The sequence below is a fragment of the Triticum aestivum genome, chromosome 7B (genome assembly GCF_018294505.1).
Source record: "Triticum aestivum cultivar Chinese Spring chromosome 7B, IWGSC CS RefSeq v2.1, whole genome shotgun sequence".
Taxonomy (NCBI): Eukaryota; Viridiplantae; Streptophyta; class Magnoliopsida; order Poales; family Poaceae; genus Triticum; species Triticum aestivum.
In genome coordinates, this window is record NC_057813.1 from 18,324,071 (window position 1) to 18,339,068 (window position 14,998).

General features: G+C 45.6%; 1 protein-coding gene across 1 annotated transcript; it reads left to right on the plus strand.

The window, feature by feature from the left end:
* The first annotated feature begins 229 nt into the window (after positions 1–229).
* LOC123161586 (thiosulfate sulfurtransferase 16, chloroplastic) lies at positions 230–1,889 on the plus strand. Its single transcript, XM_044579389.1, has 6 exons — positions 230–502; positions 594–695; positions 780–902; positions 1,071–1,215; positions 1,308–1,361; positions 1,479–1,889. Exons 1-6 carry the CDS (start codon positions 420–422, stop codon positions 1,563–1,565), a joined length of 594 nt encoding a protein of 197 aa, XP_044435324.1. The 5' UTR covers positions 230–419; the 3' UTR covers positions 1,566–1,889.
* The last annotated feature ends 13,109 nt before the right edge of the window (positions 1,890–14,998 follow it).

Here is a 14,998-nt window from a genome sequence, read left to right on the forward strand (position 1 = left end):
ACCTTGGAGTGGATCCAAGAGGCCAGACAGACTAGTACGTGAACGTGATCGTGGTCCCATACGTGTGATGAGATGAGAAGTGAGACGTGGCGAGAAGATCTTCACCTTATCCGGAACCAACGTAGCAGAAATAAGCAGACACTGGAATGGATATGTCTCCAGTCGATGGAGTCAGTCACAGTCATGTGTACGTCGGATCCTACCCTAGGACGCGGAGGAGGCGAGGACAGGTGCAGCGTCCCAGCAGTCAACCGTCGTCATGAACCAAGCATAAATATGCCTCCCCATGCCATGTGTTTGTGCAAGGTTACCACGTTTCAACAAGAAATCGGCGCTTAATCTGCATCGTAGCTAGTATATATATTGGCTTGAACTCATCGTCCCAAGAAGGAACAGGAGCGAGGACCGGACTGGAGATAATGGCATCCGAGTTCTCCTTTGCCCGAGGCGTCTCCCTCCCCGCCGCCGCGCACTGGCCGCCCCTCGCCTTCACCTCCTACAGGTAAGTAAACAATCCGGCGGGCCTTTTTCCTTGCGATATTCATCTCATCGATCACGCCGACAGTGCTCTACGCGCTCTGTTTTGACCGCAGGCTGCGGCACAGTGCGGCGTGCACCAGGGCGAATCCTCGGGTCGTGGCGGCGGCGAGGGCGGTCTCAGTGGCCGCCGCCAGGAGGATGCCCGGCTCAGTCAGGTACCATGAGCAGGAGTAATCTGTACCTTCCATCCATCGAGTATCCACGGACAAACTCTTACACGCCTGTTGCTTCGTCACCAGATACGGCGGCGCCAGGGTAGCGGCGTTGCGGGCGGAGGAGGCCGAGGTGGCCGTGCCACCGTCGGTGTCGGTGCGCGTCGCCTACGAGCTGCAGCTGGCCGGTCACCGCTACCTCGATGTCAGGTACGTACACAAACCACACGACAATAACCACTTGCATGCTCTGCTGCCCCTCTACCCTGTACTACTCTGTTCTCTCAACTTGACTGACAGGAAAAATTCAGTTCACAGTAACATTGTGTACATAAAAAGATTGGTTGCATCATTCGATCAGATTTGCTGGTTGTGTAGAACGGAGGGCGAGTTCGGTGGTGGGCATCCGGCAGGAGCGGTGAACGTCCCCTACATGTATAGCACCGGCTCAGGAATGGCCAAGAACCCGCACTTTCTCGAGCAAGTGTCGGCGATCTTCGGCAGGGACGACGAGATCATCATCGTACGCATGCCCTGATGGCCTAACGTTTTCTTTTATTCCTTCTTTCAGCTGACTGTTTTTTATGTTGAGAAAACTTCATTTGTCAATATCAGGGATGCCAAAGTGGCAAGAGATCTCTCATGGCGGCAGCCGAACTCTGCTCCTCTGTAAGCATAAATACTAGCACTACCATATCTTTCTGTCCTACGTCTATCTCACCATCGGTAGCTATGCTTTCACCTGCCGGCTCTGTGACACTTGATGGTAAATATATCTTCTTTCAGGGCTTCACTGCCGTGACCGACATCGCCGGAGGGTTCTCGACTTGGAGGGAGAACGGACTGCCGGTCAATGGACGCGGGCTTCTATAAATGTGGTTGAAACATCATAATTTGTCTTAGCATGCTCCGAGACACCACATCAGTGCACTGAATAAGCAAAATGGAGTTTGATATGATCTACTCCTCCGTACCAGAATACTTGTAGCTGGGGAAGCTAATACAAGTTCCCCCAACTACAAGTATTTCGGTATAGAGGTAGTATAGGATGTATGTGCTATATTAATGTTAGAATTTCCGTTCTTCACCTGACCTCCTGTAAACTGGCCCATTACAAAATAACACATGTATGCTACGGTATCTGCAAAACGGAACACCAAAATTACATAATAACATGTTTACTGATCGTTCGGCTTATCTCCCAGCTGCCTGACGTTAGCGTGTCTCCATTTCTATCGTGGCAATGTGCTGGGACACACAAGAACAGGGCATACACCGAATCTGAAGAATGTTACTAATAAAGTAGTGTGGAGTTACAGACAAGGCGGCTAGTTCATGAACGACTCTTACCGAAAGCAAGATCACACTTTTCCATCAGAAATATGGAACGGAATGTGGGCTTAAGCAGAGAGCACTGCTCTATATTAACTTTTATTTCATTCAAGTTATTTGTCCATAGTGATGGTTTCGTAGCACAACTACAGATTTGTATTGTGATACGAAGGGTTTTCTAATCATGTGTGTTTTATGTAAAATTGCTTTGAACACTTTGGATTGCTCATCAAATACTATTAATCCAAAAGGGACTTTGAGTTTTCACGTTTCAACATACAACTACAATGGAATATAACATGCATGGTTACAAATATATACATACTCCCTCCGTCCGCTAATACTTATCATCAAAATGGATAAAAAAAGATGTATCTGTCGCCGGATCTAGGCGGCTAGATCTGGAGCTTTGAAGGTGGTCGAGATAGTGCACAAGTTGTCGGGTGGATTTCTTGGGATGGATCCGAGTGAAACCTTGGTCTTCGGTCTTTGGCCGGAACCGGTGATGACGATGCCCTTATCATCGTTTCCTTCATAAAGGCATCATCAAGGTATAAATCCCAAACCCACCCAATACCTCCGAAGGAAACCCTAGATCAATTGATCGGATGATGGCGGCATTCATGTGCGTTACCCCCTTGGGGGCGGCATTCTTGGAGATGCACTCGGGCTCGAGGGACCAGCGGATGGCTTCTTCGGTGGAGCGGTGTTTCTTTCTACATATTCATGGCAGCGGCTCTTGGCGGCATGGAGCAGCGGAGGCTTGGCGTCAGATGTGTGGTGATGGACACGCGCAGGAGGTCGACACTGTCCGGCATCGGCGGTAGCTAGACCGGGCAAGGTCGATGCAGCAGTACAGCTCTGAAGATGGATTGGTGGCAGATGGCTGCGGCGGCCTCATACCCGGCAGGCGTCCTGGTTGAGGACCACGCCGGACTGGTGGGTGCCCATACCCGGCAGGCGTCCTAGTTGGGACCTCAGGTCTTAGATGTTAGGTTTGGCTGCGAGGTCTGTTTGGTATTAGGCCCAGACTATCAGCGCCCCGTCATCAACTAGATAGGAGTAGCGACAGATGTTGCTTAGATGATGGCTTTGGACTTATTGTTGTATGACTTTGTAAGGTCTTGTTTTAATAATTAATAAAATGGCCGTATGCATCGTCCAGATGCGGAGGCCGGTGTATTCCTCCTTTTCTAAAACATCTACAACTAATATATGTCTAGATAAATTCCCTTTTATTCATTTTGATGACAAGTATTTGCGGACGGAGGAAGTATGAGATACTCTTGGGATAATATAACAAGTGTAAAGCACATGACCATTTAATGTTACTTTCCATCTTCGTTGAGCGCCAAACTGGTATGTCCACAACAAGTAGTAAGACTATGATTTGAACAATCAGATAAGCTAGATCAATCCTATGTAAGAATTATAGCAACCAGGACGTGAACAAATCCACCAGAGAGCTACCATTCCAACCTTTGTGTTGCATGCAAGCTATCGATTGAGGTAAGCATGCCCTGCTGCTCACTTTTCAAGCAACCGGGACATGGAAGCCGAGGCAGCGGCCTCCGATGGTGGTCCATATGGTGGCTTTTCGGAGGCTTCATTGGGGCAGTGGTGGCTACGCTTCTTGATCGTCTAGATGGTGCGGGTGTGGCGGTGGATGGTTCGGGCACACTTTCTATTCTTAGGAGTAGCATTGCCTAGATCCGGATTCAGAGGCCCGCTCTCGCTATGGCTGGTCTGGGTGCCTCAGCGTGTCATGGGTGAGCTACCGAGCGAAAAATCTGCGCTTTGGCGCTTGTGGCGAGGACATCTCCGGGTGTCGTTATCTTTTTGAATACGTCATCGCGGTTCTCCTCCCTGTGGCAAGCCTCCTGTAAAAACCCTTTCCTATATGGGCTCGACAAAGGCGGTGCTTGCATTCCCCTTCTGAGGGTGTTGTCGTGAAGGCTAGGAGTCCTAGGTCTGTCGTGGCGTTGTAATCTGGTCATTCTGTGTTTAGGTGTTTGACAGCATAGTTGTGTTCGGTTGTGTTGTCTAGTTATTTAGGGATTTGATGTGTCATAGGGCCGCCTTACCACATTGTATCGTTATGCCGTGTAACTGGGCGTTGTTGCTTTATATATAAAGCGGGGCGAGAGCATGTTTTGATAATTTCTTAATACGTTCATCTCTTGCATATTGTTTTTCCGTTATCCCATTTTCTTAAAAGAAGGATAACCCCCGACCTCTGCATCAGGACAATGCATGCAGCCATATGTTATGAAAAGTGCAAAATCCAGCAGCCAAACACTATTACCCCGGAAATAAAGCAGAAAACAAACGCTGAGGCCATATACCTTGCGACAGTACCTCCTCAGATAGCCATTAACCCCTATGATACAAGAGATAATATAAACGAAAAATACACAACTCCTAGACTACGCCTTCAAAAAGGATCGCCGCATGTGCGCCGATGATGGCCAGTCCACCACAAGGTTGAACTCTGGATTCTCATCCCCAAAGTCAAGCTTCAATCCACCACCTTCAGCAAGGACATGACATAGGCGCGCTCCAACATAGTCTGATCAGAGATCTTGTGTTTCCATCGGAGTGCATAAACTCGTCGCTGAAGCCGTCTGTATCATCCGCCCTTATCCGTCTACCGACACCTCGATAGCCGGATACCACTGGAGGAGACAGCAAAAGACAAAGACGTCCCATACTGCTTGCCTCCCGCTACTGTCGCGACACCTTCGATCCGACATCGATAGGCTAAACATGGCACCTCCGCGGCTCTTCCAGAGCCATCATGCATTACCTGCCGGTAGCAGGCATGACTTGACGTCTCCATATAAGATGTTGTGCCTATCCGTTGGTAGCACATCCACCGGTGGCTTCACCTGCCGGCGACATGCACCGCCCAACAACTTCGAAAGAGGCACATGTGTCACCTGTCGAGCCACATCAAACCCGATTTGTTGATGGAAGGGACGTCCCATACCGCTATCAGCCTCAAAAGGCCGTCACCACCTCGAGATCTAGACTCTGAATGGCCCACACGATCCCGGAGTCTACCATCGTTGATGAAGAGGGGCCGCCGCCCCGATTTCGGGCACTACAGGGAGCACCCACCATCATGCCAGCCGTTGTCGTCGCCCATACAACGACAACAACCACCATGATCCCCCATCTAGCACCGCCGATGGTAGAGGAAGCTCCGGCCGCCACGCACATCCTACGACGTCCCTAGGAGCAGGATCCCAAGATCCGCCGCCACCGGTGCCGCCACAAGGACCCACCACCTGGCCCATCATCCCCGGTGCAGGGGACACCGCCACTGCCATGACTGAAGTCGTTGCTCCGGGGATCAAGCACCACCACTTGCGTATGTCCCCTTCAGATCCGCCCCCTCTACGAAGCCGCTAGAGCAGCGCCGAACCGCCGGGACGACGAAGATCAAGGGCGACCTCTCGTGCTGCCAATCCCTCCATACTGCAGGGCTACAGCCCAGATCCCCGCCGTCCCCATCACTGGCAGCTCCCGGGCTTAGCGGCGCACGTCTCTGATGTCTACTACGCAACCTTCTTCTTGTAGACTCATGTTGGGCCTTCAAGCGCAGAGTTCTGTAGGACAATAGCAAATTTCCCTCAAGTGGATGACCTAAGGTTTATCAATACGTGGGAGGCGTAGGATGAAGATGGTCTCTCTCAAACAACCCTACTACCAAATAACAAAGAGTCTCTTGTGTCCCCAACACACCCAATACAATGGTAAATTGTATAGGTGCACTAGTTTGGCAAGATGGTGATACAAGTGTAATATGGATGTAGATATAGGTTTTTGTATGAAAATATAAAAACAACAAGGTAGCAAGTGATAAAAGTGAGCAAAAATGGTATCACGATGCTTGGAAACAAGGCCTAGGGTTCATACTTTCACTAGTGCAAGTTCTCTCAACAATGATAACATAATTAGATCATATAACAATCCCTCAACGTGCAACAAAGAGTCACTCCAAAGTCATTAATAGCGGAGAACAAACTAAAAAATTATTGTAGGGTACGAAACCACCTCAAAGTTATTTTTTTTTTGATCAATCCATTGGGCTATTTCGATCAATTGATAGTTCTTAAAACGCTGCGCTGCCAATTAGTCAAGATGATTGCTCGTTCGAGTTGTTGTGCTCGATTGTGTTATTGTGGGAGGTCTTGAGTTCGGTTCTTGCTGCAAGCACTTTTTTTTAGTATTTTCCACTGTTTCACTACAAGTCCACTACACAACAGTTTCACTGCAAGTCCACCGTGCACATCATTTTCTGCTGGGCGGCCCAGTTTACTGCTCCCTATTGTACAGTCCAGGCGCCGTATTTCATAAAAACACCATCCTACCCTTTCTTATGAAGGGGTATGGACAGATTTGGTCCGTCGATGTGTCTATGGGGGTTGTACCAAAGAAGAAGTGATATTATCCTTGCAACTAGCTAGCTTGCATATGGTTGGTTGGAGTCTGAGCAAACTCATCGATTGCTAGTTCCTCTGTGTGATGCATAGTTTTAGTAGTCGGGCTTCAGTTTAGTTGGGCTGTAAAAGAACACAATGGAGACTTGGAATGCAGCTACCACCAAAACATGTTTTCAGAACCCTGCAAAAAAAGAAACATGTTTTCAGAACTAAACCTTTTGATATTTTTCTTCGAGAAAATCATATGGTGGAATGCAGGGGCAGTGGTCGAATTTCTACTGCTCCGGATACAAACTTCCTGCAATCACCATCGTGCGACCCCTGCAAAAACCGTGAAGGGGCCATTATCATGCCTAGGACCTCCACCTGACTTTCTTGGCATAGTAGAGCAAGATCAGATCGGAGTCCCAACAGTTCATCTCTTCAGAAGTTTTGCCCCCTCGGACACGATGATAGCAGAACTAGATGCCTACTTTTGGCCTTGCTTCGATCTCAGAATTGGATGCCTTCTTTTTGGCCTTCAGATAGATAGGTTTAGGTTTAGAAAAATCAACAACTGTGCTTTCAAGAAAAATCAGCAACTATACTTGCTTCGATCTCTTTTGGACTTGCGGTCTATGATTCAGAACTGCTTGAATCCTTGTGTCCAATGGTTGAACAGTTTTGTAGTGGTGCTGGTGGTAGTAATTGTTGCAATGTTGCTCTTCTAACATTCATCTCTGCTATGTCATTGCTATTGTTTTCCGGATGAAGCATTACACAGTAGATGTTCTTGCAGTGAGTTGATAATGCTGCATTGCTTTTTGCTGGATGCATTTACTTTTGCATACATTGAGAATGTAGTGGTTCTTGCAGTGACCTGATATGTCTCCAATGTATCTATAATTTTTGATTGTTCCATGCTATTATATTACCTATTTTGGATGTTATGGGCTTTACTTTACACTTTTATATCATTTTTGGGACTAACCTACTAACCGGAGGCCCAGCCCGAATTGCTGTTTTTTTGCCTATTTCGGTGTTTCGAAGAAAAGGAATATCAAACGGAGTCCAAACGGAATGAAACCTTCGGGAGCGATCTTTTTGGAACAAACGCAATCCAGGAGACTTGGAGTGGACGTCAAGAAGCAGCCGAGGTGGCCATGAGGTAGGAGGGCGCGCCCTAGGGCGGTGGGCGTGCCCCCCCACCCTCGTGGGCCCCTCGTGGCTCCCCTGACCTACCTCCTTCACCTATATATACTCCTGTACCCTGAAAACATCCAGGAGCACCATGAAAAACTATTTCCACCGCCGCAACCTTATATATCCGTGAGATCCCATCTTGGAGCCTTCGCCGGCGCTTCGTCGGAGGGGGAATCGACCATGGAGGGCCTCTACATCATCTCCAAGGCCTCTCCGATGAGTTGTGAGTAGTTTACCACAGACCTTCGGGTCCATAGTTATTAGCTAGATGGCTTCTTCTCTCTTTTTGAATCTCAATACAAATTTCTGCTCGATCTTCTTGGAGATCTATTCTATGTAACTCTTTTTGCGGTGTGTTTGTCGAGATCCTATGAATTGTGGGTTTATGATCAAGTTTATCTATGAGAAATATTTGAATCTCCTCTGAAATGTTTTTATGTATGATTGGTTATCTTTGCAAGTCTCTTCGAATTATCAGTTTGGCTTGGCCTACTAGATTGATCTTTCTTGCAATGGGAGAAGTGCTTAGCTTTGGGTTCAATCTTGCGGTGTCCTTTCCCAGTGACAGCAGGGGCAGCAAGGCACGTATTGTATTGTTGCCATCGAGGATAAAAAGATGGGGTTTCACAACAAAAAAAATACACTTCCGTGATGATACGTGTTTGTCACAGTAGGTCGCGTTTTTTGTCATGCATGTACATCCATGACGATTTTATGACAGAATCAAGATAGTCATACCTGTGCTGTCGTAGAAGTGTTCCATGACATTATCAAAATTATCATCACGGAAGTGTCCATTTCCATGACGATAAATAGCGCATCACAGAAGTGCTTTCGTCAAGGATGACCGACACGTGGCATCCACCGTAACGGAACGTCGTTAAGCTATCGGGTCGGGTTTTGGATCCGATGACCCGTTAACAGCCCCGACCAATGGGAAATTTCCATGTGTAAAATTCTTATTGGTCGGACGAAACACGTGTCAGCTCGTCAGTGGGTCAGATAGGCGCCTATGATATGTCGACACGTGCCACGGCCCACCACTGGCCCATTTAGCTTACAAAGCCGGCCCGTTTGACTTGGTCAAAAGTTAACGGGCTGGCCCATGAAAAGCCTGTTAACGGTCTCTTCGCAAATAGCCCATTTTACGGCCCGTTAACTCATGGCCCGTTAGGCCCTGAAGGAAATCGGCCCAACAACGTCATGTGGGCCGTCGAATATAACACCAGCCCATTTCACTTTCGGTCCATGTATGGCCGACGATGTCTTTCGGCCCATATGAGGCCTTCGTATCTTTCGGCCCTTTACAGGCCCACGGTGACTCTAGCCCATAATGAACAGTAATTTTCTTTGTGCCCGTTAACGGCCCGTGATTTACATGGACCGTTTCCAGCCCATGTTAGCTTTCGGCCTATTGACGGCCCATACGTTCTTGGGCTCCTTTTCGGCCCTCGGTTACCTCTGGCCCGTTACTGGCCTATTCCCCTAACGGGCCAAATTCGGCCCATGGCAAGAGTCGGCCCGTTACTGGCCTGTTACCCTAATGGGCCGAATTCGGCCCATAGCAAGAGTCGGCCCGTTTCTGGCATGTTCCCCTAATGGGCCAAATTCGGCCCATGGCAAGAGTCGGCCCGTTACTGGCCTGTTACCCTAATGGGCCAAATTTGGCCCATGGCAAGATTCGGCCCGTTTCTGGCCTGTTAACCCGTTGCGCCGTTTCCAGCCCGTCCTATATTCTGGCCCATTAACGACCCATTATGCCTGTGACAGAATTAAGCCTTTGTTGTCCTATGGCCTGTTAACGACCCGTTACCATGCTGGGCCGATACCAATTACGCCCGTTTACGGCCCATGTAGACCCATTTATCCGACGGCCCGAGGCCGACCGATTCTACAGCCCTGTTGGAGGCCCATTTATCGACGGCCCGTAGGTGACCCATGGATCCTATGGCCCGTAGGAGACCCATGGATCCTACGGCCCGTAGGAGACCCATGGATCCTACGACCCTTATATGGCCCATGGTAGTTGCGGCCACTAGCAAACCAGGGAAAAAGAAGACAAGGAAATAAATAAGGCCGAAACTAACGCTAGGCTATTAAGGCGATTGCACAGATTACATCCACTCGGCATCAAAGATCGCCAGCAGTGCAAATATAGGGAACACCCTACACTATAAAAAAATGGTTTGTTGTTTTCTTCAGCCGGTGGCTGCACATTAAGAATAAATTTTGTATCGCACCAAAACAAATTACAACTATATAACAAAAGGAAGGTTGGCATAAAACTTAACAGTCTAGCAGATAAATGCACCACCAGAAGTTCAGAAGCTCAATTCATTTGACCTGACTATTACGTTTTCATGCTGTATTGTCCGATGGAGCACCATAACCCTCGTGTTCATTTCCCCTAGGCTTCTGAACAACATAGCAAATGTCTGATAGTCTGGTTTCAAAACCATGCATATCTTGAAGACATCGAACAATGTCTCTCCTTGTTTCGCAAAGGGTCTCTGTTAGGGAATGGACTTGTGTCTGGAGCGCAGATACAACATTGCTTTGAGCTTGCATATCTTGATCATGAGGCAGTTTGGATGATATTGCCTTAACAACCAACCCAGTATTACGCATGAACGTGCTTTTGGCACTGTTAGTGGACAGGTACTGACCCACTGCATCAAGAGCTGACATTGCGGTTATAGTTGCCTTGCCACCTTCAGAAGGTGGCGGTTCCACCATTTTTTCCATAGCTCGCTGAAAAGTTGAGGTTTTACATTAGTAGTACCAGAACAGAAGATATTACGGAGGCAGCAAAACCAAACAAAATAGCGTTGGTCTATATACAGAACTTATTCTGGTGAACCCATGTAAAATATTAGTTGTATTTTATTGTAAAGTACATAATAAAACCAGGTTCCAAACATATGACCATGTACCATCGCTAATGTATTGTGTATTTCTTCACATTGTATTGAGGGCTAAGGATAAAGAGACAAAGTTTATAATACGGTAAGCATAGTATGACATCATTCATATCACAAAACAACTGAGAATAGACAAGCAGGCAATTGTAACATTGTGTGGGCAAGTCCAGCACGGAACTAGATTACGGGTCAAGATCAAAGGAACATCACTCCTCTCTTTTAAACCTTGTAAGGTGCAATGATACGCTAAGACAATTGTGTATAAAATTGAAAAGAGTAATAGACATTGGCTGCAAACCATGCAGTTCAAGGCACAAGTCAGAGTAAGTAGTAGTTAAAAGGCATGAGGATTAAGGACTTACAACAGCGGCTTTGACTGGTGTAGTCATGCCCTTCTTCTTGCTGGTGTGACAGTCCTTGAAGATTTCCACAACATTTGGTTCAGGTACTTTTTGGTCCTTGCGGGCTTTCCTCTGCATTTCGAACAAGTCAATATAGATCTGATAATATGATACAACGAAAAGAGTGAAACAACAACTAATTACAAGAGCCTTGCAGTGTGCAATATAGCTACGAGATCCTGTCGTCTGTTGGAATTTCACTTTCGTACGGTTGGCCTTGTTCTTTGAACAGTTCACCTACAAGAAGATAGATTTGTGGGGCACATGCGTAAATAGGACTTCAACATGTGATCTGATCACATATATATAATGTACCTGATACTTCGGATCAGACCAATGTTTAACAAGGCCCCTCCAGTCTTCATCCGATATATTTTCCACTGGATATGTTTGGGAAAGTTCACTGTTAGCCTTGCCTTCAAAGTGAGTTTTCCTCAAGTTATACCGATACTGTCGCAGAGCAGACTTGAAAACATGGGTGCAAGCTTGCCTGGTTGCATCATCTTGGTTATCCAACTTGAACCTCATCTGTCGAAAATTATGGGAGTCTCATTATTGATACGTCTCCAACGTATCTACTTTTCTAAACACTTTTGCCCTTGTTTTGGATTCTAACTTGCATGATTTGAATGAAACTAACCCGGACTGATGCTGTTTTTAGCAGAACTGCCATGATGTTGTTTTATGTGTAGAAAAGAAAAGTTCTCAAAATGTCCTGGAAATCCACGGAGGCACTTTTTGGAATTTATATGAATTTTTGGCGAAAGAATTAATGCCAGAGGCCCCACAGCCTGTCCACGAGACAGGGGGCGCGCCCCCCTAGGGCGCGACCTCCTATCTCGTGGGCCCCCTGGACCTCCTCCGACCTCAACTCCAACTCCATATATTCCGTCTCGGGGAGAAAAAAATCAAGGAGAAAGTTTCATCGCGTTTTACGACATGGAGCCGCCGCCAAGCCCTAATCTCTCTCGGGAGGGCTGATCTGGAGTCCGCTTGAGGCTCCGGAGAGGGGGATTTGTCGCCGTCGTCATCATCAACCATCCTCCATCACCAATTTCATGATGCTCACCGCCGTGCATGAGTAATTCCATCGTAGGCTTGCTGGACGGTGATGGGTTGGATGAGATTTACCATGTAATCAAGTTAGTTTTGTTAGGGTTTGATCCCTAGTATCCACTATGTTCTGAGATTGATGTTGCTTTGACTTTGCTATGCTTAATGCTTGTCACTAGGGCCCGAGTGCCATGATTTCAGATCTGAACCTATTATGTTTTCATGAATATATGTGTGTTCTTGATCCTATCTTGCAAGTCTATAGTCACCTATTATGTGTTATGATCCGACAACCCCGAAGTGACAATAATCGGGATGCTTCTCGGTGATGACCGTAGTTTGAGGAGTTCATGTATTCACTATGTGTTAATGCTTTGGTCTGGTTCTCTATTAAAAGGAGGCCATAATATCCCTTAGTTTCCGTAAGGACCCCGCTGCAACGGGAGGGTAGGACAAAAGATGTCATACAAGTTCTTTTGCATAAGCACGTATGACTATTTACGGAATACATGCCTACATTACATTGATGAATTGGAGCTAGTTCTGTGTCACCCTATGTTATAACTATTGCATGAGGAATCGCATCCGGCATAATTATCCATCACTAATCCATTGCTTACGAGCTTTTCATATATTGTTCTTCGCTTATTTACTTTTTCGTTGCTACTGTTACAACTACTACAAAACCCCAAAAACATTTATCTTTACCGTTGCTACCGTTACCATTATTATCATACCACTTTTGCTACTAAACACTTTGCTACAGATACTAAGTTATCCAGGTGTGGTTGAATTGACAACTCAACTGCTAATACTCAAGAATATTCTTTGGCTCCCCTTTTGTCGAACCAATAAATTTGGGTTGAATACTTTACCCTCGAAAGCTGTTGCGATCCCCTACACTTGTGGGTTATCAAGACTAATTTCTGGCACCGTTGCCGGCGACCATAGCTCTATTCTCTGAGTCACTTGGGATTTATATCTGTTGTTCACTATGAAGAACTTGAAAGACGCTAATACCAAGATCTATCCCTCAACTACGAGGGGAGGTAAGGAACTGCCATCTAGCTCTGAACTAGATTCTCCTTCTGTTATGAGTAAGTTTGCGACACCTGAACCTGCTACTGCTATGAATTCTGATATGTCGCATGTTATTGATGATGCCAGTTCTGCTATGCATGATGAAACTACTTCTGTGCATGATACTACTTTGCCATTAGGTGAATTTCTTGATGAACAACTTGCTAGAGTTAGGGGGAATGATATTACTGAAGATCCTATTACTTATGATAGTGATGATGAACGTTCCCCCAATGATTATGTATTACCTGTTGTTCCTAAGTGTTAAGTTATGAATGAAAAGGCTGCTATGGAAATTCTTGCTTGCAATGATAGAAATGATCTTAAGAAATGATTAGCTAAATGGAAGCAGCAGTCTCTTAATGCTAGAATGAAACCCGATCCTGCTTTTGCTACCTCACCTATCTGTGTTACTGATAAGGATTATGAATTCTCTGTTGATCCTGAGATTATTACTTTAGTTGAATCTGATCCTTTTTATGGCCTTGAATCTAAAACTGTTGTGGCACATCTTACCAAGTTGAATGATATAGCCACCCTGTTTACTCATGATGAGAAGTCTCGCTATTTATATATCCTTAAGATATTTCTGTTATCATTAAAGGGTGATGCTAAGACTTGGTATAATTCTCTTGCTCCTGGTTGTGTGCGTAGTCCCCAGGATATGATTTATTACTTCTCTGCTAAATATTTCCCTGCTCATAAGAAACAAGTTGCCTTGCGGGAAATATATAATTTTGTGCAAATCAAAGAAGAGAGTCTCCCACAAGCTTGGGGGAGGCTTCTCCGGTTACTTAATGCTTTGCCTGATCATCCTCTTAAGAAAAATGAAATACTTGATATCTTTTATAATGGACTAACCGATGCTTCCAAGGACTACTTGGATAGTTGTGCTGGTTGTGTTTCAGGGAAAGAACAGTCAACGAAGCTGAAATATTATTGAATAATATGTTGACTAATGAAAATAATTGGACTCTTCCTGAGCCAGTTCGTGAAGTATTTCCCGAACCAATTGAGCCAACTCCTGAGCCTATTCCTAAACCCACTCCGAAGAAGAGAGGTGTTTTATTTCTCAGTCGTGAAGATATGCAAGAGGCATTGAAATCAATGAAAGAAAAAGGTATTAAAGCTGAAGATGTTAAGAATTTACCTCCTATTGAAGAAATACATGGTCTTAATTTACCGCTTGAAGAACCACATTGTCTTGATAACCTGACACGGGTAGTGAAGGTAAATTCTCTCTATAGATATGATAAAGTTGAAATACCCTCTACTAAATTGCATAGCCCTTGCTTAGATGAATTTGATGACTTTATGGCTAGACAAGAAAGTTTTAATGCCTATATTGGTAGAGAGTTAAAGAATAATGCTTTCGAGATAGGACGCGTAGGCGATAATCTGGCTAGAGTTGAAGATGAACTTCACCGTGTTAGCAAATATGCTTCTATGTTTGCTACTCAAGCTGAGCAAGTACTTAAAGCTCAAAATGATTTGCTTGAGGAATTAAATAATAAAAATGACTTTGCTGTTAGAGTGGCTACTAGAACTGGTAGAATGACTCAGGAACCTTTGTATCCTGAAGGCCACCCTAAGAGAATCGAGCAAGATTCTCGGAGAAATAATTTAGAGGCACCTAGTTCTTCTAAAAAGAAGCATAAGAAAAACGATAGGAACTTGCATGCTTCTAGTGAACCTATTGTAGACACACATGAGAATCCAAATGATATTTCTATTTCTGATGCTGAAACACAATCAGGTGATGAACATGAACCTAGTGATAACGTTAATGATAATGTTCATGTTGATGCTCAACCTAGCAAAAACAACGATGTAGAGATTGAATCTGCTGTTGATCTTGATAACCCACCATCAAAGAATCAACGTTATGA